The following is a 23,892-nucleotide window of genomic DNA, read 5'->3' on the forward strand; positions in this document are numbered from 1 at the left end:
AGTGGATACAAACAAGTCACATCAAGGCTCCCCCTTACAGGCACCACCTAATACTAGAAGTCTCAAGGCTCCCCCTTATAGGTACTGACCTAACACCAGACGTCTCAAGGCGCCCCCTTACAGATACCCACCTAAGACCAGGAAGTAGCCTGCCCTGTGCTGGAACACACATTCACGTGAGCTCGCCCTGTCCCCTTCCACCTCCATTTTGCCCACGCTCCCTCTTTCCGCACGCTCAGGCGGTCTGTCCCCAGAGCTGAAGACGAGCCTCTGTCACTTGCTCTTTTTCTGGTCAGTGGCCAAAGGGCTGAAACGACTACGGACCGCAGTTGATTCGGGTTTCCCAAAAAGCAGGCACCATTCCCCCCACCCCCCCCGCTCCCCCCGGCCGTGGTGCCTTCATCACCTGTTTCGTGCCCAGGACCCAACGCAGACTCTGCCGGGGTCCCGGCTGCACTTTACTGCCGCTCGCCGGACGCCCTGGCTTCTTCCAGAGTCCGCTCGGGTGTCTGGCAGGACAGAGGCACACGCCCTGCGGGAGGCAGTGAAATCGGAAAGCCCCGAGGGTTTCCTCTTGAACAACATAGCGTTTTCTCACTCGTGACCGTCTCTGACGCGGGGAGGAAGGACAGGACGGCGGGAGTCACGCTCTGATCCATGCATTCTTTATTCCGTGGCCAACCGCCGTGCTCTCTCCACACCACAGTACACAGACTGGCAATCGTTCGCGATCCAGCTGTACGACAATCTGAGGCTTACAGTACATTTAAGGCTTTTAAATTTGAAAAGAAAAATGGAATCAAAACCGAGGAACCCCCCCCAACCCAAACCCCCAACCAAGATGAGCAATGTAGCAATTTTTAAGCATCCTCCATTTCTGATGCTTACTCGGCGCAGCTCCAGTGTCAAAACCCAAGTAGCTCCTAAACTAAAAGGATTAGTTTAGTGAAATTTCCATTACGTAAGTTGTTCAAAGCATCAACTTGTAATTTTTTTTTTTTGTCTTGGAAATGTTATAAAATTTTTTTAATAGCAAAACATAGGAATAAAAACATATTAACAAAATGTATTCAATCATTTACATTACAAACGAGGGATCTGCAGTTTGCCTTGTAGCCCGACAAAAGGAAATTACCCATTAAGAATCTATATGCACAATGCAATTGCAAATATGTACAGTACTTTAAAAAAGTCCTACCAGGAGGGCTTCACAGAAGGAAAGTCGGCTAGGCTCTGTGTTAGACCAACCGGACCATCAAAATATTAAAACTCTGTGGACTAGTAATAAATTTATGCTTAAAAAAAACCCCAGTTTCCTTTTGATTAAGAATATTCCAGTTATGTTCACATGGTTCCAGTGGATGAACCTGTTCATGATCGTTCCAGTAAATCACCCTTGGGCTGGTTTGTTTGGGGTAAGAGATCAGCCTGTGAACGAAACTTAGCAAAGGAATGAATTCTCATCACCCGAGTTTTCCGGTGGTATTCTAATCACAGCTTCACAAATGGATCGAACCCATGAATCCAGTGGCCGGAAAAAGAGCTGCGTGTCAAATACTGAGAACACTGGTGGGGAGAGGGCGGAGTCCTGCGTTAAGGGAGCCGTGACCGGCGGGGACAGCGGGGTGACAGACGTGAGCATTCCCCACACAGCACGGGAAAACCGGCCGTCGGGCACCCAGCTCCCACTCCCCCCTTCCCGCCAGGCGGGGGACGCTGGCTGCCACAGATGTGCGGTTTCGCGTGCTGTGGGAACGAGGAGAGCCGCCTCCAGATACAGAAGGCTGGGACCTCCTCAGCAATTTGATTGGAACACCGAAAGGCGGGCGCTTCCCCCGTGGCTGTCACACCGTCACCGCTGCTCAGTTCAAGCACGTGCGAAACAGAGGACTCGTGTGTTCACAGTAAATGAGGTACGATCAAGGCGCCTTCTTCAGGAATTAGGCAGTTCGTGAGATATGAACTGTTTTAGTCTGTCCAGGTATTGTGCGTAAAGTTCTATGTCATTGTGTCCGGCCCCTTCCACCCAGAGGGGCTCCACGGCTCGGGGACAGCGCTCGTACATGGCCAGGCCGTGGGAGAAGTCGATGACCTCGTCCTCTGTACCGTGGATGACCAACACAGGAGAGGTGACTTTAGAGATCTTGTCAATGCTGCAAAAGAGAATGGGGCGGGGAGAAAAAGGGCTCCGTTAGTGACGCCCCGGGGAAGATACGTTGCACCTAATGTAACCGGATCAGCAATCACAGGTGAGGAAGGGCAATACCTTCCTAGTAACTCATTTTTTTTTTTTTTTTAATTTTTTTTTTTTCAACGTTTATTTATTTGTGGGACAGAGAGAGACAGAGCATGAACGGGAGAGGGGCAGAGAGAGAGGGAGACACAGAATCGGAAACAGGCTCCAGGCTCCGAGCCATCAGCCCAGAGCCCGACGCGGGGCTCGAACTCACGGACCGCGAGATCGTGACCTGGCTGAAGTCGGACGCTTAACCGACTGCGCCACCCAGGCGCCCCACTCATTTTTTTTTTTAAGTAAACTTTTCGGGGGTGCCCGGGTGGCTCGGTTGGGTGGGTGTCCGATTCTGGGTTTCAGCTCAGGTCTCGATCTCGCGGTAGGTGAGTCTGAGCCCCGCGCTGGGCTCTGTGCTGACAGCATGGAGCCTGCCTGGGATCCTCTGTCTCCTCTCCCTCTCTGCCCCTCCCCTGCTCTCTCTCAAAATAAATAAATAAGCTGAAAAAAAAAACCAAAAAACTTCTCATTTTGCGATAATCTTGGATTTCCAGAAAAGGTGCAAAGATAACAGAGTTCCTGTGCGCCCCAGCCCGTCTCCCGTAAGGCTCACACCATACATTGCCACGGCACGATTGTCGGAACCAAGAAACCAATGTCAGCACGTCACCGTAACCTAAACTCCAGACCTTGCTTGGGTTTTTGTTAGTTTTTCCACTGATGCCCTTTTTCTGTTCCAGGATCCGGTCAAGAACACCATACCGCACTTGGTCACTGTGTTTTCGTTAAAGTATTTCATTAAAAACAGAACGGCTAAAAGCCTCCGGACTAACCATCCAGTAACTAATATTTCGGACATATTCATGTTTTGGAGAGAGGATTTCTTTAAAAAAATAAATAGGCCAGAACTTAGCATGTCCGCCAGAGCGTCTCTTCGGAAAGCTGAACACCTAATCCACACGGCCCAGGGTCTCCGTCTTCTTGGCGAGACGGCTTCAGAATCGATGGACAAGATCCCCACAAACCTCACTTCCTAAGTGCTGATGCCTCGCTTTCCATAAACACTGTGCTACTTAGCACTGTAAACACAATGCAGCGCCTAGCTTTGAGTCCAAATGATTTCGGACGGTTGACAAGAATCAAATCTACCCTCAAAGGATGGATAATTGAGGATCTCCAAAGGAATGTGCTGCAGGGTCCGAAGACATTTCCCAAAGAGAAGCTCAAGACCTTAAGCCTCGTTGGCCGGCTGGGCAGGCGACTTCGCCCACGGACGGACCCCCACTTAACCTGTGGACGTGGCAAGAGAGGCGGATCTGGCCGGGTGTCCTCCCCAGAGTTCCCCCCCCACCCCGGTGACTTCTTTCTGTGTTTGGTCCCAGCCACAGCTACCGAGGAGACAAAGTGTTACCGTCTTCGGGGACCCCGCTGCTGAGAGAGTAAACGTCTTCCACAGCCAGGCGCTTTGCCCTTTCCGTACAACACCTGCCTCACTCTCCAACGAGAAAGGAGGAGACAGGAAAGCCCACCTCCCGGTAACCACGGAGGGCGCTAACCCCAGGGAGGCATCACTACCGCAGGCCTGAGCCTGTGCAGGTAACAGAGCTCTCGAGACAACCGCACACAACCTTTACGAGTGACTCGCGACGCCTCCGATGGTTTCAGGACGTGCCAGGGATTTGCCAAGACCAGGGCCAGGGGTGCCAGCATGCAATCTCGCAGATCCCCAACCCGCTTTTCTCCTGTTTAATTTTTTTTTTAATGTTTATTTATTTTTGAGAGAAAACAGAGAGCGAGCGGGGGAAGGGCAGAGAGAGCGAGGGAGACATAGAATCCGAAGCAGGCTCCAGGCTCCCAGCAGTCGGCACAGAGGCCGACGCGGGGCTCGAACTCACGGACCGCGAGATCATGACCTGAGCCGAAGTCGGACGCTTCACTGACTGAGACCCCCAGGCGCCCCATTTCTCCTGTTTAATTTTTTAAAAAATTTTTTTTTCAACGTTTTTTATTTATTTTTGGGACAGAGAGAGACAGAGCATGAACGGGGGAGGGGCAGAGAGAGAGGGAGACACAGAATCGGAAACAGGCTCCAGGCTCCGAGCCATCAGCCCAGAGCCCGACGCGGGGCTCGAACTCACGGAGCGCGAGATCGTGACCTGGCTGAAGTCGGACGCTTAACCGACTGCGCCACCCAGGCGCCCCCTCCTGTTTAATTTTAACGAGACTCCTTCTTCTGAGAATCTGGGAGTCCAGTTATCTTCACTTAGAAAGATATTTACTGACGGAACAGACTTGGGGCTGTTCTGCACAATTCAGGAGAATCTCTACAGCCTGGACAGTGTCTCCAGTTAGATGTCTGAGTCTAAATGTAAAGGAAAATAAGCTACAAACCAAATAATGACCACAACTCCTTTTTTTTTTTTTAACTTGAAGCTTTTTCTTTTCTTTTCTTTTTTAAGTTTTCTTATTTATTTTGAGAAAGAGACAGTGCAAGCAGGAGGGAGAGAGAGCGAGAATCCCAAGCAGGTTCCGTCCACACTGTCAGTGCAGAGCCCAACACGGGGCTCCAGCCCACGAACCGTGAGATCACGACCTGAGTTGAAATCAAGAGTTGGACCCTCAACCGACTGAGCCACCCCGGCGCCCTGTTCCTTCCTTCCTTCCTTCCTTCCTTCCTTCCTTCCTTCCTTCCTTCCTTCCTTCCTTCCTTCCCTCTTTCTTTCTTTCTTTCTTTCTTTCTTTCTTTCTTTCTTTCTTTCTTTCCTTCCTTCCTTCCTTCCTTCCTTCTTCTTTGTTTTCTTTCTTTTCTTTCTTCCTTTCTTTTTCTTCCTTCCTTCTTTCTCTCTCTCTCTCTCCCTCCCTCCCTCCTTTCTTTCTTTCTTTCATCCTTTTCTTTCTTTCTTTCTTTTTTTCTTTCTTTCTTTCTTCCTTCCTTCCTTCTTTTTCTTTCTCTGTCTCTCTCTCCCTCCCTTCTTTCTTTCTTTCTTTTGTCCTTTTCTTTCTTTCTTTCTTTCTTTCTTTCTTTCTTTCTTTCTTTCTTTCTCTTTCTTTCTTTCTTTCTTTCTTTTTCTTTTCTTTATTTCTTTCTTCCTTCCTTCTTTCTTTCTCTTTTCTTTTTTTCTTTCTTTCTTCCTTCCTTCTTTCTCTCTCTCTCTCTCTCTCTCTCCCTCCTTTCTTTCTTACTTTCTTTCTTTCTTTCTTTCTTTCTTTCTTTCATCCTTTTCTTTCTTTCTTTTTCTTTTCTTTCTTTCTTCCTTCCTTCTTTCTTTTTCTTTCTCTCTCTCTCTCTCCCTCTGTTCTTTCTTTTTTTGTAATAGAAAAAGGAAACAGGAAATACCTTTTTTTAAAGACAGAAGCACCAACAGAGCTCTAAGAGAACATCTGCATGCCTGCCCGTGGTTTGGAATCCATCATATTAATCGTCCAGGGCACTTTCTGGCAGTCCCCACGCCCCTACTTTAATTCGGCAAACGGCTCACCTGGCTCAGCCTCAGTTTCCTAATCTGTAAAATGAGTCCTTTGTAACTTGACCAACTTAAGGCCGTGGCGAAGAGTTAAGTGAGGAAGGCTCGCGGCGGAATGTTCAGCCCGGTGCCTGACGGACCAGACACAGCCAGCAAGGATTAGTTGCTGGGTTCACTGTTAATTAATAAGCTGCAATTGGTTGCCATGGCTATATTTTAAGGTATATGCTAATTTGAGTCAGGAAGCAACCTATTCATTTTGTTGCCCCGGTAACTCCTAACATCGCTTCCCACAAAACACGCCAAACATCTCCCTTTCAACAAACTGGCCTCTCATTACCAATTCGGCACAAATAAGGCCACGTCTGAGGGGCACTCGCCCCACTTAGCATTCCCAGCCATGCCACTAGGAATCTGCAGTTGGGTCAGGCTTCCCATGAAGCTGCATCTCATTAAACCCCGGTACAAACCGCACAGAACTCAAGTTCACGCAAGGTGCTATCAGAAGGCCTCGTTCTGTAAGAGGAGACAGTCTGGGCGGACGTTTATGTAACCAAATGGTGTTCTTTCCCCTCCGGCAAGAGCAGAATGACAGCCACGAGTGGGTCGATCAAAACCCTAAAACCGGGCTTTATTTCTGCCGAGGCTTCTCCTGCAGGCCAGTCCCGCCGTGACAATCCCAGACCGCTTCGGCAACGTGCGACGGGACAAGCTGAGCGGGCAAATCGTTTTTAGGAAAAGTACTTTCCTCAAGCCCAGATTTTTCTTTTTCTTTTCCTTTTTTTTTAAAGATTTTTTTTTTTTTTTTTTAAGTAATCTCTGCCCAACGTGGGGCTCAAACTCACAACCCCAAGACCATGAGTCGCACGCTCCAGCGACCGAGCCGGCCAGGCGCTCCTTCTCAACTCGGATTGTAAAAAAAAGAAAAAACAAGTGAAAATTTCCAACAGAGGTATTCCAGAAGCCACCGGCTCGCGGTTTCTGCATTTGGAGCGGGGTGGATTCGGCCATTCCTGCTCTTTCCATTAGCGGGACGAGCAAAGAGCAAAAGGACGGGCAGGTGGCAAATGTGCTGCCTCCCGGAAGCCGGCCGGGGAGGACCCGGCCCAGGGCTCTCGTCCATGTGCCCGGGCAAGGGGGTGGGGGCGGAACAGCAGGACAACACGGACAGCTCGCAGGGGTCTGGGGCCGGGCTGGGTTTGCTCACTTATGTCAGGACAGCGGCCTGTCAGCCCAGCACGTAAGTCACTGGCCCGCCAGCGGCTCACCTCACCTGTTCCCTCGCCCGTCCCGTCTGACTGAAAGAGGAAGAGATTTCAAACCTGACGGTGCTCGCGGTTTGCGTGTCAGCGTGGAGCCCACTAATGGCCTCATCGTACATTTTGCATCGAGCTCTTTGCGGTCCGACCATACGCGCCCGTCTCCGTGAACGAGCGAATACTGAACGGGGGGTGTTTTTAGGATACGTGGGCACGGCTCTTTTTATCTTGCATTCACAGCCGAGCCAGCTAATCCTGGATGTGAGTCCCAGCAAGGTCCTTGCACATCGTCTGGGAGAGTTCTCCAGATGAGCGAGGCCCAGAGGACGAAGTCTGTGGCGGATGGATGCGTCCCCGTGGCCGCCACACCCCCAACGTGCCCGGCGCAGGGTCTGAGTCCTGGGCACATTCAGGAAGTATTTATCTGTGCCCACAGCTAACGGTGGCGGCTGAACTCGGGTCGTCGGACGCCCCAGCACTGGCACAGGTGCGAGCTTACCTGGGGAACGCATCGAAGCAGTACGTTTTCCTGGTGTCCGGAAAAGCCACGCGCAAGCCTGACATCAGAGGCGAGTGGAGGATGACTGCGGCACACTCGTAACGCGAGGCCAGGTCCACCGTGGGGACGGTCCCGATGCTCTGGCCGTACAGGATGATGTTCTCAGGACTCACGCCGTACCTGCAGAGACCAGAGGGCGCACGCCGTTAGCTCACGTACGGGGGAGGACAGAGACGCAAAGCCCTGCTCGCTTAAACTCGCGAAACCCCCACGGCTACCGGTTTAAGATGACATCATCTGACTTACACACTTTAGCCTCAAACGAACGTGAACGTCACAGAGACAGATGTTAGGGGCTATCTCTGTCCTAAGGGACTGGGATTCCCCCTTCTGTAACGTTTCGCAAAAATAACGGACGTGACATTTTTGGGAGCGGGAGGGACGAACGAAATGAACGCGTTATAAATTCCATTCTGGTATTCACGGGCGTCTCGTTTCTTATTCCTCCCTCTTTAAGGTTTCTCCGATAATCACAAACGTATTTCTGAAATAGAAGCGAACGCACGTTTGGCAAATTATACCGTTGTTATTAAGAGCCCTTCAAGTGAGGTTTTAATAAAACATGAAAGGAATTAATGTCTATCAGAGGAAGGTACAGAGAAATGATTACTTTGAAGACGCCTATAGTTTCTTCAGTGTCTCCTGCAGGCTAATCTCAGCTTCTCCACCCGCCAATGGTCTCCCGAGCCACGCCTTCCCGGCGTTTCGTTGGGAGAAGGGACACGGGGCACGCGGCCACACTCCCCGGTCCCCCAGAGGACTCGGCTCCGGCCGGCGGAACCGAGAAGAATCCCAAGTGCAGCCTGCGGGTCGCAGCTCTAGAGAGAAGGGTGCGCCGTGCCCGTCCGGGTGGGAAGCAGGCGGACGTCCTGGCGGGGCCCCGGCCTGGCGGGAGCACGCCGCGAAGGCTGGGATGGGAGACAACGTCCAACGTCAAGGGCGAGCAAGGACGAGGATGGGGCCCTGACACACGGCTGTGCGAGTCCCAATCGGCACAGGCACCTGGGAGATACTCTGGCATCGGCCGGTGGAGCTGAAGCCCGCGACCCAACAGTCTCCCTCCTCCTGCAGCTCACGCAGAGCGCGACGCTTTCTGATAACGGCCTTCGGTGACACGGACGGTCGGGACTTCAGGCCGGCCTGCTCCCCCTCAAGCTCCCCCGAACTCCATGGGAAAACGGGGGATCTCGAGAAGGTCTTCGGGGAGGGAGTGGCTGCATTTTCACGGGTGTGCGCAGGGACGTGGTCTGTGAACAGCCGGCACCTGAGCTGCGCCACGGGGACAGACGGGACTTGCACACGCGGGGATAAAAAGGACTTTCTCCGTGAGCAGCACCGGGAAACACAGTGCCTCGTGGGAAAGCGCGGGGCAGGCGCGGGGCAGGCGCACGGCTCAGGGTGGCTGAGGGCAGAGCCAGAGGCAGGCGGGCTGGCTAAAGGGTTAGCGCTTATCCTGCAGATGATGAGGGGAGCGGGAGCTGTCCAAGGGCAAGGTGATGGGGACAGAGTGAATGCTCTGGGAAGACTCACCCTTCGGGGGTGTGCAGGACGGTGACAGATGTGTGCAAGGAGACAGGGAGATAGTTATGGGGCTATTCAGAATCACATGGTGGGGGGGGGGTGCGGAGAAGACTACGACAAATTAAGAAACCACAACATAGGAGCTGCCCTGTCCTCCCGCAGGAAAACACGTGCCCGAACCCGATCCGCCCTCTCTCACTAAAGCGAAGAGCCTGTGCGGCCCCAGCCCCTGGCACCTAACACCACCCAGGGCACCTGTGCCTGCAGAAGAGGGTCCCGGGATAAAGGTCTTGGGGGTCGTGCCTGGGGCTTCACGTCAGTCGGAAGGACAGGTTAGTAGAAAACGGTCAGCAGGAGGAGTTTTATGGAGAGGTTTCAGGAAGGAACTGATGGCCGCGGCATCCTGTCCCGAATCTAAGGCAGAGACCGAGGATTCTAGAACACAGAGCCCCTCGATGAGGCCCAAAGGACGGGGGTGCCAGAGAGGAACCCGTCGTAGTGTTCCAGCAGACCACCTCGCGGGGAAACGCTCTACTGAGGGAAGCCACCGCAGGGTCCTTCCACCGCAGCAGGAGCGTTTAACCGAGGGCTCAGGGACCCGTGAGGGGAGCAGACATAAGGCTGGGGCCCCCTCCGCCCTGCACGATGTGCATCAGATTCCAGAACTGTCTGTGACCCCTCCCCCAAGCATAGCGGCCCCTTCACGGGATGGGGAGGTGGGGGGTCTGCAGACGCCCGGAGAGAGAAGTCCCACATTTAGAGCGTGGGCCCCTCCCTCTGCTGTGGATTACAAACCAACGAGCCCTAAATCACAGAAAAAGAGAAGAGGAGGAGGAAAATGCAAACCGAAGGCAGCGAACGCAGGGCTGAGGACTCAGACCAGCAGGGCTGGAAACCGAAAGCGAGAGCCCGCAGGTCGACGGGGCACCACAGCGGGGCGCCGGCCCCGGCAGGTGCGCAGAAAGGCGGGGGTGACGCAGGGCAGCCTTCCGCCGCAATGAGTGCGTGTCAACGCCGCTTTCTATCGTCATGGCCCCACCTGTGTTTTCGGGGTCTCGTCCCGCACACGGTGCCCCCTGGACCTCGGGGCCACCCTGAACAAACACGGCAGAAACGGGCCGAGCCTCAAGGGGCACGGCCCGCTGCTGGGGGGTGGGGGACAGAACCCGTCCAACGTCAGGGAACGTGACCTCCACGGTGACCTCCCCCAAGCGCTGCACAGAGGCTGGAGCCACCTCCCCGCGAGACCCATTAGCTCCTGGCTTCCCTTCGGCCAGCATCCGACGCCCAGGATGGTCCCTGCAAGCTTCACCTGCCACATCCGGACTCACATCCCCGCTGACCACCGACGCTTCGGACCCAGAGCTTCCACTCGGAAACGTCACCAGGTAAAACACAAAGCACTCGCCGTAACGGGGAAACACTGACGATTATATTGAATCAAAGTCAAGAACATCCGGTCATCAGAGCTCACCGGTGAGCAAGCGAAAAGGCAAAGCCACCAAAGGGGAAAAGCCCCTTGTGTCAGCACGTGACCACCAGAGGGCTCATACCTGGGATGTATAGACAATTACTACAGGGCGGCGAGAAAAAGACAACCCAACAAAAAAAATACAGCATTTTCTACAATAAAAGAAGAAATCTAAACGGCAGGGAGGGACAGACTCTTGACTTCGCCTCTGGTTACGATCTCAAGTCTCGTGGGTTCGAGCCCTGCGTCCGGCTCTGTGCTGACAGCGTGGGGCCTGTCTGCGATCCCCTCTCTCTCCCTCTCTCTGCCTCTCCCCTGCTCGTGCTCTGTCTCTCCCTCTCAAGATAAATGAATAAACGTGAAAAAAAATTCAAAACCAGCATGTGATACCGACCAAACGTACAGGTGCACAGAACCACTTTGGAGACACTGGCGATACTCGCTAAGAGATGTACTGACACGCACCTGCGACCTGGTAACTACTCCCAGGCACACGGGCCACGGCCAGACGTGCGCAAGTGCGCCAAGAAACACACACGAGACGGTGTGCGGGCATGTGTCTGCACGGCTGGAGACAACCCTGAGCGTCAGCAGCTGGGTCGGTGCAGAAACCGGGGTGCGGCCACGCCAGAGTGCACATCACGCCTGTGCACCCAAGGACACACCGGTAAGGAAAAGGGGCAGGCGCAGAGGACGCGCTACGTGGCGCCATTCACAGAGACGCCCTCCCGCCCAGATTCAGCTCCACTGGTTGGGGATACGTAACAGGGCAGAAAGCTCACAAGGCAAAGCAGGGACCAGAAGCCTTACGAGTGAGGGCAGTGGCTGCGGACGGGGAAGGGAGGCGCTCAGACCGGGAAGAGGCGTGCCCGAAGTTGCCCGTGACCCTCGTGGGATGCGGCTTACGGGATGCGTCTGGTCACTGTGCACCTTCTACCGTCCGCGAGGCTGGACGCTTACGTGTTAGGGACATTTCTATCCGGCTGCTACATTTTACCACCAAAACTATGATTTAAAAGTTCACCAGATAGTTCTGATATGGAGACAGCCCCCCCGAAAAACCGTTACGACTCACGGTAGACTTTGCGCTAAAAATAAAGCCCATGAGGAAACGCGAGACCGTTAAAAATTACGTCTCGTAAGGACTCAGTGTGGGGAGAAATCAAGCTGCCGTGTTCAGAAAAAAGCACCCTACAGACACGAGGTCACAATCATGTTCCGTAGAACAAAAACAATAAATGGAGAAGGGACTTGAAATCAACGTATTAAAGAAGGCATGATGCTAATCTTCAGGTAGTCAGAACTTTCATTTCTTTCTTTCTTTTTTTAAAGTGATCTCTATGCCCAGTGTGGGGCTTGAGGGCGTGAACTCACAACCCCAAGATCGGGAGTCGCGTGCTCTACCGACTGAGCCCGCTGGGCGCCCCTCTCTTCTTGTTTCCTTTCGTTATCAGGTGCTGACTTGTTTAAGAAAATAAATAACGGAAGCAATACTGTGAGGTCTTTCTGCAAGGACTCGGGGAGCACTGTGTCCAACGCCGATGCTCCTGTGCGGGGAGGGCTTTGCCAACCGTGAAGCGCTGGGCCAACGCTCTGATTTGTGTCACGTTCAGGACTTTCCCACCGCTTTGTCCGGACTTTACTATACTGCCTGACGACAAAGGATGAGCTGGAGAACGGGTGGGGCAGGGGGGCAAGTAATTCTTTGAAGGGATCAAAGATATCCGGCGGGACTCGTAAGGGGCCTCAGCGCCCACGCTCCCCTGTGCAGATGAGGCCACTGAAGTGTGTCTTTTTCACCGTACCACCAGGGTTTTGTTTTCGGTGGCAAAAAAGGTGGCGATGGATAACCTCTATCCTACCACTGGTTCCAAACTGAGACGCATCTGAATTTTTTGCGAATTTTTTTTATGTGTATTTATTTTTGAGAGAGAGAGAGAGAGAGACAGAGTGAGCAGGGGAGGGGCAGAGAGAGAGGGAGACACAGAATCTGAAGCAGGTTCCAGGCTCTGAGCTGTCAGCACAGAGCCCAACATGGGACGCAAATTCACAAACCGTGAGATCATGACCTGAGATGAAGTCGGCCACTTAACTGACTGAGCCACCCAGGCGCCCCTGATTTTCTTGAGAATTTAACAAAAAAAAAATGTAAATTCCCTTCCTTAGAAATTTTCCATACTCAGAAATTCCAATGGGCTTGTGGATTCCTCAGACTAAATGCTCACTGATACTAAGTACCAAGGGTCAGCCCAGATCCTAAATCCCTTTCAGCTCTCGAATTAAATAAAAAGACAGAGGGAAAACAGAGCCAGTAAATGCAATCTGCTTACAAAGCCTGTGTGAGATACGGGACATTTTAAGTTCATAACCTGAAAAAGAAAACACGGCAGGATCGAGTGAAAAGCATTCAAAAACATCAATAATCACCAAGTCCTAAACCTTCACCGCAAAATAAACCAGAAGTCACGCCCTGCCGGCCGGGGACCAGGCGGCAGGCGGAAACAGCACATGCAAAACAGAAGGAACGTCCACCGGCTTCATCTGCAAAACATGAGACGTGCTGTCTTCCAGCGAGCGCCCCTCCTCCGCAGGCAGGTGTGGGGACAGGAGCGCGATCTCCGGGCCCCCCCACGCCGGGAGGTCTTTCACAAGGAGACCTCCCACCCCCTGCTGCCCGGGCACAGACACAGACACAGACACAGGCGCTGGGTGGGGGACTCCAAGTCGGGAGGCCGGGGAGGCCAGGCGTCTGCACCTGACACAGTCCTCCCCCGCCTGCTGGGCCGTGCTCCCGAGCGTTTTGGAAGGTGCCTGTCTGCACACCAGGCCCACCTGCCACCCCGGGTGGGGGCGGGGGGGGGGGGGGGGCGTGGGGATCCCCAGCCTCTGGGGACTCAGGAGCCTCGCCCCCACCCACACAGAACTGGTCTCTGAATCTAAGACCGGGCCAGCCTCCCCGGTGCCTCCCTCTCCAGGCCGCAGTCCCGATGCCCACGGCCACTCTCCAGCCCGTCCTGACCCGGGGGCCCCTGAGCGGAACCTCTGCTCCCACAATGCCCCGCAGGCCGCTATCCGAGGACGCTGTCCGTTCCATGTCTCCTTGGCGGTCTGCGCTACCAAGGACGTCCTTCTTGGAATCCACTCCTGGGCCTCGGGGACATGGAGGTTCCTCCCCCAGCCCCACCACAAACCAGCCCGGTCCCCTTCTCTCGTGTCCCCTGCTGTGGTCTGCCTACACTCCTACATCTTCTCTCGGGATGACTTCACTGACCCCCGTGACTTTGACAACCAGTTCTCACTTGCAGCCCCGGTCTTTCTCCTGAGTTCCCCGGAGCAGGAGGTCCCCGGCCCTAGGGAGCGGAATTGTCACATGACTTGCAAGGGGTCCTCCTCGTCCTCCTTGGATCCAGGAGGAACTCGACAGCGCAGTGACTTGTCCGAGGCCCTACAGCCAGTGACCGGCGGGGCTCTGAACGCATGAGTTGTCGGTTAAGCATAATTTCAAACTCAACGTGTCCGTAACCACACTCATCACTTTCTGTCCTTGAAACCTTGTCAGTGGCTCGGTCATCAGGTCATCTTCCCCTTTGTTGCCAGTCCAGGATCCCAAGTCAGGATGAAGCCAGAGGCGAATACGTTATGAAGAGTAGTGGGTCGTGAAGTCACGCACTCAGCTAAAGGCCTGAACCCGGTTCTGACACTGACCTGGTTACACGGCGATTAATCCGCGGATTTGCTGCTATGCCTGGAAAATACTGCCTATTTTATTTTTTAACGGGTTCAAAAAATAGTTTCTGAGCACCTCCTTTGGCTTGCGGATAGAAAAATGGATATAAGTGGTCTCGAGGAGTGTGCAGCCTGCTGGTGAGTCACAGATGCACACAGAAGTATGGGGGGGCCAAGCGGATGAGGTGTAAACATAAGACGAGTAGTTAGGACTCGGGACATCGTAGTCGATGAGGCAAGAAATTCAAGATCAGCCCAGGTGACCGCTGGGAGGGCCAAGGGCCTCTTGAGCTCTTGGTCAACCACGTGCCCCTCTGCATGTCAAACTGAGACACATTTTTCTAGACTCCCCCCGGGGCGTCCTCATAAAATCTGTGGCCCTGAGTCAAAGACATAAGCTGGTATTTCCTGCACACTGATCTCCAGGGAGAGGCGAGAGGAAATGCACTCGTGACAGGACAGCCTCACGCTGGAGCACCACCATTCATTCCTTGATGGGGGAGTCTGGGACCGACCCGGGGGTCCCACGACCCCCAGCAGGTCACTGAAATCTGAGCCCGGCCGGTGGATATACCGAACAGCTCAGAGTTACGTTTGTACAAAGACTGGAAGGCGGCCAGGAGGCCCTGATATTCGTGATGAACCCCAGGACCGTCAAGGAGGGCTTAGTGTCACCCCATCTTAACTATGAGCACCACACCCAACTAAGCTTTCCATCTCTGAGCGCCCCCTCCTGATTCTCCTGTTCTCTCACGGTCCCACTAATCCCTCTTTGACCCCATCGTTCTCCTGAGGCCGGAATTCTGATCCCCTGGGTCCCCTATCAACCACAGCCCACCTTCTTCGATCCCCAGGGTTACAAACCCCAGAATCCTCGGACTTCTTCACCATTCTACTGTCATCAAGCCCCAGCCCCGGCTTCGGCACAGACAGGTAAAGGGCAACGACCAGGAGGGGGAGAAGAAAACGCCCACGGAGGAGAAGACATGACATGGGGAGAAGTGGGCACCTGCTCATTGGCCGAGCCCCAGAACGCGGATGGGGCGGAGCGGAGGGCGCTCTGACACCCAGGAAAGTCCACCGCGTGCGCTCGCTGAGATCGGACACCACGCTGTCACGCGGGGACCCTGGGGTCAGGACGAGAGACAGCTTCCCGAGCTTCCCCACCTCCAGAGGTACGAGGAGGGCAGGACGTGGGCGCGAGCGACAGGTGCTGGCTGAGCGTCCGTTCGCTGGGGCATGCGCCTCCCTGGCCTCCCCGGAGCCACGTCTGCTGTCGCCTCCTTCCTTCCGCTCCTCCTCGCGTCCCACCCTTGAGCGGGGCCTCCCTCAGAGCTCCCTCTCCTGGAGCCTCTTCTCTTCGCGTCTGTCCCTGTGGACCCCGTGCAACGCCACAGCCTTGCACGGCACCCGACACGCGGTCACCGCACACGAGCGTCCGTTAACGGAGAGATGCGCGGCCAGGGTTCCTGACGCGTTGATGCACTCCTGACATCGCGGCTCAGCCCCGCCCCTCCCCCTTCCGTGGCACTTCCCCCTGAACTTCACACTCCCAGATGGACTCCATGTAGCCCCTCCCCCAGTCTTTCCCTCGCTCATCACCAGAGCCTTGACCACACGCGCTGGAGAAGGACGATGCATGTCTCTCTCTGGTCTCCCCTCTGCCTCTCACACACCGTCAGCCGCTGAGTCCCGCCGTGTCTGCGCGCAGACGCTTGCCCGACGGCTGCTTTCCCGACCCCACTTCTGCTCTGTGGTTGCATCCTGCGGTCGATGTAACAGGACCTGCCTGTCCGTTCAGCGCGTAAGCAAGCAGGGACATCAGCACAGGCACCCTGCCTCGGGTCTGCTACTCAGAGGTCTTTCTGGAAGGCTCGCCATCATCGCCTCTACCTGCCCCCCCCCGCCCCCCCGAGGCTCACGCTGTCCAGAGGGCCCCTGACCACTCAAACCACCCACCCGGTCTGCCCCATCTTTCTGGTTTGCGCGTCTCCTTCTAGGGCCGGTGAAGGGGCAGGTGTCCTAGTTCCTGACTGCTGACCTGGTTTCCATCCACAGCCTTGCTCGGACTCGTGCTAACTGCACACACTTGCACATCACGGAGCCTGGGAATCCCCAGGCCGGGCCCCCCCTCCATTTCTGACCTCGCCTCTCCCCTCTCAGATCCGCCCTCGCCCCGATGCAGCACATGAGCCACCACACCACGACTTCCACTCCACCCCTCCCCCATCCATCCCACTACACAGACCCCCTCCTTTATAAATTTTTTTTTTTTCAACGTTTATTTATTTTTGGGACAGAGAGAGACAGAGCATGAACGGGGGAGGGGCAGAGAGAGAGGGAGACACAGAATCGGAAGCAGGCTCCAGGCTCTGAGCCATCAGCCCAGAGCCCGACACGGGGCTCGAACTCACGGACCGCGAGATCGTGACCTGGCTGAAGTCGGACGCCCAACCGACTGCGCCACCCAGGCACCCCACAGACCCCCTCCTTTAAAAGAGAGACAGAGAGGGGGGCCTGGGTGGCTCAGTCGGTTGAGCGTCCCACTTCGGCTCAGGTCATGATCTCGCGGTTCATGAGTTCGAGCCCCGCGTCAGGCTCTGTGCTGACGGCTCGGAGCCTGGAGCCTGCTTCTGATTCTGTGTCTCCTCCTCTCTCTGCCCCTCCCCTGCTCATGCTCTGTCTCTCTCTGTCTCTCAATAATAAATAAACTTTAAAATAAATAAATAGATAAAATAAATAAATAAATAAAAGACAGACAGAGCAGGGCACCCGGCCGGCTCAGTCGGTGGGACGTGCGACTCTCGATCTCAGGGTTGTGAGCTCAAGCCCTACGTTGGGTGCAGAGAGGACTTCAAAATAAAATCTTAAAAAAACACCCAACAATAATGAAAGAGAGACAGAGAGACAAGAAGAAACCTGTATTATGTTCCTTTGCTAATCACACCCTTCAGCAAATCACTAGCCTTCGGGTAAAACCCACGTCTTCAGATTAACCTCTGTAATCTGGCCCCACCTTACCACAGCAACCTTTTATTTTCTCTGCGAACGAACCTTCTCCGGCAGTCAGACTGCTCCCTGTCTCATAAACACCTTCTGCCTGGAACGTGCTCATGCCTTCCCTCCGGCGAGAGAAGTCGGGGTCCCTCAGGTCCGCCCGGTCCCACGTCCGTCACACACGTCTGCCGAACACGGGTCTGCGTGGGGTCTTCTCCCTCCTGAGCCACTCACCGAGCGCGCACCAGCACGATGGCGTGTGCGATCGACCGCTCTGTGGCACGTCCCACACCGGCAATGAGACTTGAAGTCCCACAAGGGAAGGGAAACGATACCCACACTCAGGGCGGGGGGGGGGAGGGGGGAGATCGTACCCCGGAGGCGTTTCTTCCCGGGAAGGGAACGTGGTTCTAGCCAAAGACCGTTTTCAGACAAATCACAAGTCAATTCCATACGTGGTTATCATGCCAATGGATAGATCACGCCCTCAAAGTTCGGCATCTTCTTGGGGATCTGGGTACGAGCTTCTGGAATGTCCCGTCTGCAAACTAGCGAAGAGGAAGGAGTCCATCCGTCAAGGCCGAGAGCGAGCATCGTCTCCTAGGCGTCAGGTAAGAGCTACTTCGGACACGACCCAGGGAACTCAAGTCCCCCGCGTTTTGCCAGGGGCGAGCCTCGGCCCCAAATGGCGGCACCCCGAAGCAGGCAACGCCATGTGCACAGTAGCCCCCCAGGAACCTACAAGGCGCCCCCCTCCGACCTCCCCAAATGTCTACCACCTTCCCTGCATCACGAGCGACGCCGGGTTTGGGGTGCCCACTTCTCTGCTCCCGTCGGCCCCCAGGAGCCCCCGCACCCAGGGTCAGCCAGGCAGGTTGTCCTGTGGGAACCATCACTCCGCCGAGAACGTAAAGGCTGCTTGTTTTCGTTCTAACGTGGGGCTCTCTCATCCGCCTACAAACACGGACAAGCCGAGCCTCCCTACGACACCTGCGTCCTGTTTAAGCTAAGGGACCTTGACTTCTCCCTGGGTCAAGAGTGTGTCCACTTATCTCCTCAAGAAGCATGCTTGGCACGGTGCCACTGACTTTGAAGTCGGTATTTTAAATATTTCAGAGCCAGGATTCCTGGTGGAAATACCTTCGGACATAGGACAAAGCTAAATACACAAGGTAACATGAATGTGCACGGAAGGCGAGGTCGGGGATGCTGAGAAACCCTAACAAACTTCAGGGCAAAGCCTCGGAGTAAAAGGACTGTCCGGGGAAAGCGAGTGCGTCACCAGGACCCGCCGAGAACCAGCGCCGCGCACGGCACCCTCCGTCCACGGGCACGGGAACGGTATGCCCGTCTCTCACGCTCTGTGGCCAAAGCTGAACCACAGGCCTCATCGTTTAATTGTCATAAAGATGAAAAAACACGGTCACCTGAAACACGTTTCTTTTCTTCTTTAAAAGTACAGTGTCGGTTTAGACTTTTTCTTTAACGTTCACACGATGTTTCGCGAACCCATTCGTACGTTCACTCCAACGGTGAAAAGCAAGGAAACGCGTTTTAAAGTGGCTGCTGCGTTAACGCTGCTTGAAAAAATTAGTAAGTTTAGAGGCCAGTGAGGTCGGCTGTGTATCTGTTTCTTTTCATCCGATCCAGGGAATTTGGGGAAAAGGGACATTGGTACACGAGATAATTACAGCCTCTGGAAGTGTTGATAATTGGGGCATGCTCACTCAGGGTATTCTCCCAACACTGGCTGCAAAATAAAATGTGCCAAACGCAACATTAGAAGCAGCCTCATTCACTGGACGGCACGGTGATCTGGGGGTGAACCACTGCTCCCCCGGTTATGAGTCTTTGGGGAAATAAAGAACAACACACAGGGCAGCTGGGGGGCTCAGTCGGTTGAGTGTCCGACTTCGGCTCAGGTCATGACCTCACGGCTCATGGGTTCGAGCCCCACATCAGGCTGTGTGCTGACAGCTCAGAGACTGGAGCCTGCTTCGGATTCTGTGTGCCCCACCCCCGCTTGTGCTCTCTCTCAAAAATAAATACATGTTAAAAAATTAAAAAAAAAAAAAAAAGTTTGGGAAAAGGCACTTGTGGGGGCTCAGTTGGTCGAACACCGGCTCTTGATTTCGGCTCAGGTCATGATCCCAGGGACGTGGGACCGAGCACCATGTCTGGCTCAGCACTGAGCATGGAACTTGATTGGGATTCTCTCTCCCTCCCTTTCTCCCTCTGCGTCCACCCCTCTCCCCCTACAAAAAAATAAATAAATAAAAGGAAAAAGAAAAAAAAGAAGTTTGGGAAGATACGGAGTCTCAAGTCACTGTGGAGCAGCCGAGGGAGGGTAAAAGTCAGACCCTCAAGGTCATTATGGGAAAAATCTCCCGGGGGGCCTGGCCAGCTCAGTTGGTACAGCAGGTGATTCTTGATCGTGGGGTTGTGAGTTCGAGCCCCACCTTGGCTGGAGAGATCACTTAAGAATAAAATCTTTAGAAAAAGACACAGAAACATCTTCCTGAAACTGTTTGGATGTCTGTGCTCGACGGACCAGGCCCTGGACGCGCCTCACTCTCCCTCCTGCCGGGGCAAAGAGGAGGCCGGGACCGCGGTCCAGCCGGAGCCACGGGAGCACAGCGGTCGGCAGAGGCCCCAGGCGGGAGCACACGGCCCAGGCCCCGTGGAGACAGACAGACCCAACCTGAAATCTGTAAACTCAAAGACAAGGTGTCCTTTTCTTGAACAGACAGCATGACGATAATAAGATGGGACGGACCACGAGGGCGTCACAGGCAGGCTTGCACGGTGACGTGCGTGCCCCGTCAGTGCAGCCTTCCCAAAACCTCCCAGCGGGTCTCGAAACACATCGGGACACATGTTATCCGAGTTCTGTAAGGTGCACCCACATGGGGGTACGACATTTCCTTCCAGAGGGCGGAGCAGGAAAGGGCGTCAGGCCTAAGCCCACGTTCGGAACAACTTTGTTCTCGACTCTGGGTCCAAGCCAAAATAAGTTAAGACCCGGAGCACCAGGGCGGCTCAGTTGCTTGAGGGTCCGATGCTTAGTTTTGGCTCAGGTCACGATCGGTTCGTGAGATCGAGCCCCAGACGGAGCTCTGCACTGACAGTGTGGATTCTCGCCCTCTGCCCCTCCTCTGTGTGCACGCGCGCTCTCTCTCTCAAAATAAATAAAACTACACTTAAATAAATAAGTAAATAATAAGACCTAGCATGACTTCATTTTAATTTAAAAAAAATCATTTTTCAGAGGAAAAGGTAGAGTCCTAAAGAACATAAAATGAACTCTTTTAGATGAGCTACAATGAAAATGGAATAATTTGCTTGGACGTGTTTGACTATAATTGTGCATGAAACTGCTCTCATAATAACAGACTCTTCTGGTGCTCTCTGACCACATGATGCACTGGAAAGGCCAGGCGAGGCTGCCCCCGCCACCCCCCGCCCCTCCACCGCTGCACAAGTACCCGTGAAACGGTTGGACTCCCACCTACCCTACTTTTCCGAGAGGATTACAGAGTGGGCTTATTTAAAACATCTTGCACAGGCATCTGACCAAAAAAGCCATCTAATAAACAGCACTCCCGTCCCACCAAATACAGAGACGGACACTCGGCCACGTACAGCCTGACAGGTTCCGCGTTCCCTGCCCAAGGAGCACAGCCAAGGGGGACGTGCGCGTCTCGTGAAATCCCCGCGGGGGGGAGAGAAACCTAAAACCTCTCATTCCGTTATCTACCGGTCGCCAAGGCTGAATGTGGTTTCTTAAAACGAGACACTCCAGAATCCAAGTCCCGATTATTCAACGTCACTGCAGGGGGAGGTGTAAGGCGAGCGCTCACACGGGCTGCGGTCCACACGCTGGATCCAGTCGGTGAGTGTGCCCTGCCCGACACGGGCTGTGAGCGCCGGATCTGGGGTGCTGCACCCCACAGGCTGCTGTCCACCAGGTAGAGCCGGACGGTCACATCCCGGGGCCGGGGCGTTCCCGACCCGCTGTGTCTTTTCAGGGCGCGCCCCCCCCCCCCCCCCGCCCTGCGGCTGGCAGTGTGAACCCACGCCCAGGGTCACTCCCGCAGGGACGGGCAGAGCTCGAACCGGATGGTCAATCGGCGTCCTCCTGGACATCCGTGCCCTCTCCTGGGTCACCTGCGTCACCACACAGAAAGGCCCTCCTTAATCACAGGGACGAAAGCAAAGCTGAGGGAGGGGCCGGCGAGTGGTTCAAGCCGGCGCCCAGTCCTGGGTGTCCCGGAGGTCTGACCCGGGTAGGCCTGGGGTTCGTTCCTATCTCTGGACGCTGGGCTCAAACCAGACTTTCGTGAGCAGCTCAGTACAAGGTCAGGGCCACGTGAAGGTGTGGGGGTGAGCACGTGCACAGCAGGCTAGGGGGAAGGACGGACTTGAAATCCTGGCCCTGCCCTGCACCGACTGCCCGACCTCTCTGCGCCCCCCTTCCTGAGTCCCCCTCCCAAGTCTGAGGCGGGAATTAAACGAGGTGATGAGAGAAACCCCACGGAGGTTCCTCCCTGCCCTCTCCAGGCGGCTCTCCAGTTTCCTCGGCCAGACATGGCTGGAGTGGGGATCTAACGTGGCCCCTGCACCTGCTGTCATCGCTCGGCCGCCTCCGCCTAGGTACCCCCGACTCACACTGGGGATGCCCTTCGGGGCACTTTGCGTCCACTCAAAACGTGGGTCTGTAGGGGCGCCTGGGTGGCTCAGTCGGTTGAGCGTCCGACTTCGGCTCAGGTCACGATCTCGCGGTTTGTGAGTTCGAGCCCCACGTCCGGCTCTGTGCCGACAGCTCGGAGCCTGGAGCCTGCTTCGGATTCTGTGTCTCCCTCTCTCTCTGCCCCTCCCCTGCTCACGCTCTGCCTCTCTCCCAAAAGTAAATAAACATTTAAAAAAAATTAAAAAAAAACAACAACAAAAAACGCGGGTCTGCTAAGTCAACACTGCTGGGGCAGACCCAGTGAGGAAACCCCCTGTCCCTCCTCGATGGCATCTCTGCTTCCTCTCTCTCGGGTCTAACCCCGTCTTGTGTCCTTCCTCTTTGTGTCCCTACTCTTCTTCCAGAACCTTCCACCTGCCCCTTCATCCCTCTTAAGAACACAGAAAGCTCACAGCGTCAATTATGGAAATATCGCAAGCCACAGGACAGGGATGGAAAGGCCCCCGGAGATGGTACAGACAGATCGCTTTATCTTACAGATCATGGAACTAAAGCTTTGAGTGGTTACCGACTTAACTCCCAGTTGTAATTACCAAGGCAGCGGCCACTTTACGGCTCCGGAACATGGGCGCAGGTGAAGGAAAGAGGAGGATGCCCGGGAACTGCACCCAGGCTGGCAGAATCATCCCGTCGTGGGTGTGGCATGGGTTCGGAGGCGGCAGGCCTGTGTGACGGGTCAGTCTGCTCCGTGTCTGCCAACCTGTTCAGGGATCGCCTTCCCCACCCCACCCCCCATGTGTGACGGGGCGCCTGCCCGACGGGGCTGGGACACGGCCGCCCCGTGGTGTTAGTTACCACCCCCTTCAGCGCAGAGGTAATGCGGGCTGGAATCAGGACGTCCACAGCACTGACCTGGGAGTTTCAGTTGCAGCGAATGTCGATTTGTCTTATGTTATTTTAAGTTTATTTATTTTGAGAGAGAGAGAGAGAGAGAGAGCATGAGTGAGGCAGAGGCAAGGAGAGGGAGAGAGAGAGACAGAGAATCCCAAGCAGACTCCGTGCTGTCAGCACAGAGCCACACGTGGGGCTTGAACTCACAGTGAGATCATGACCTGAGCTGAAACCAAGGGTCGAGTGCCTAATCGACGGGGCCACCCAGACGGCCCAGCAAATGGTGCTTTAGAAGTGAACATTCGGGGGCACCTGGGTGGCTCAGTTGGTTAAGTGTCCGACTCTTGACTTGGCTCAGGCCACGATCGCTTCGTGGGTTCGAGCACCGCGTCGGGCTCTATGCAGACAGTGAGGAGCCTGCTTAGAATTCACCCTCTTTCTCTCTGCCCCCTCCCCCCCCCACATGCGTTTTCTCTCACTCTCAAAATAAATAAACTTAAAACAGAGTGAACATTCTGTTTAATGGGAACAGTTTCCGTCGGGGGTCACGAACAGTTCTGGAGACGGATGGCGGGGATAACCGCACAACCGCGTGAATGTTCTCAAAGCCACAAAAATGTACAAATGGGAGTGTCTGAAATGGTAAATTTAATTCACGTATGTTTTATCGTAACAAAAGGAAGAAAAAAGGGAGGAACATTCTTCTTAAATCTGGCCAATTATTCCCTTTTGAAAGAGTACAAAGGAATACTCCGGCCCTCCTGGGATTCCAAGTGACTTTTTACTGTGAGAGTAGAAACAATAAATAGTAAATAACAGAGTAATCAAGGGTAAAACTTGTTTTTTTTTTTAATTTTTTTTAACGTTTATTCTTTTTTTGATGGAGAGACACGGAGCGTAAGTGGGGGAGGGGCAGAGAGAGAGAGGGAGGCACAGAATCCGAAGCAGCTCCAGGCTCCGAGCCATCAGCACAGAGCCCGATGTGGGGCTCAAACTCACGAACCATAGATCATGACCTGAGCCAATGTCAGACGCTTAATCAACTGAGCCACCCAGGAGCCCCTTAAAATTAAAACAAATTTTC

The 23,892-nt window shown here is 54.4% G+C and overlaps 1 protein-coding gene across 1 annotated transcript in view; it reads right to left on the minus strand.

The window, feature by feature from the left end:
- Positions 1-649: 649 nt before the first annotated feature.
- The window catches only part of ABHD17C (abhydrolase domain containing 17C, depalmitoylase), a 50,303-nt gene continuing 27,060 nt past the window's right edge, over positions 650-23,892 (minus strand). The window contains exons 2-3 of the mRNA XM_086711746.1: positions 7,453-7,632; positions 650-2,153 (exon numbers count right to left, since the gene is read on the minus strand). Of these exons, the coding sequence (XP_086567872.1) occupies positions 1,934-2,153; positions 7,453-7,632 (400 nt within the window). The 3' untranslated portion in view covers positions 650-1,933. The remainder of the gene's footprint in view (positions 2,154-7,452; positions 7,633-23,892) is intronic.

This window comes from Puma concolor, chromosome B3, assembly GCF_028749965.1.
Source record: "Puma concolor isolate L17-30 chromosome B3, mPumCon1.1.hap2, whole genome shotgun sequence".
Taxonomy (NCBI): Eukaryota; Metazoa; Chordata; class Mammalia; order Carnivora; family Felidae; genus Puma; species Puma concolor.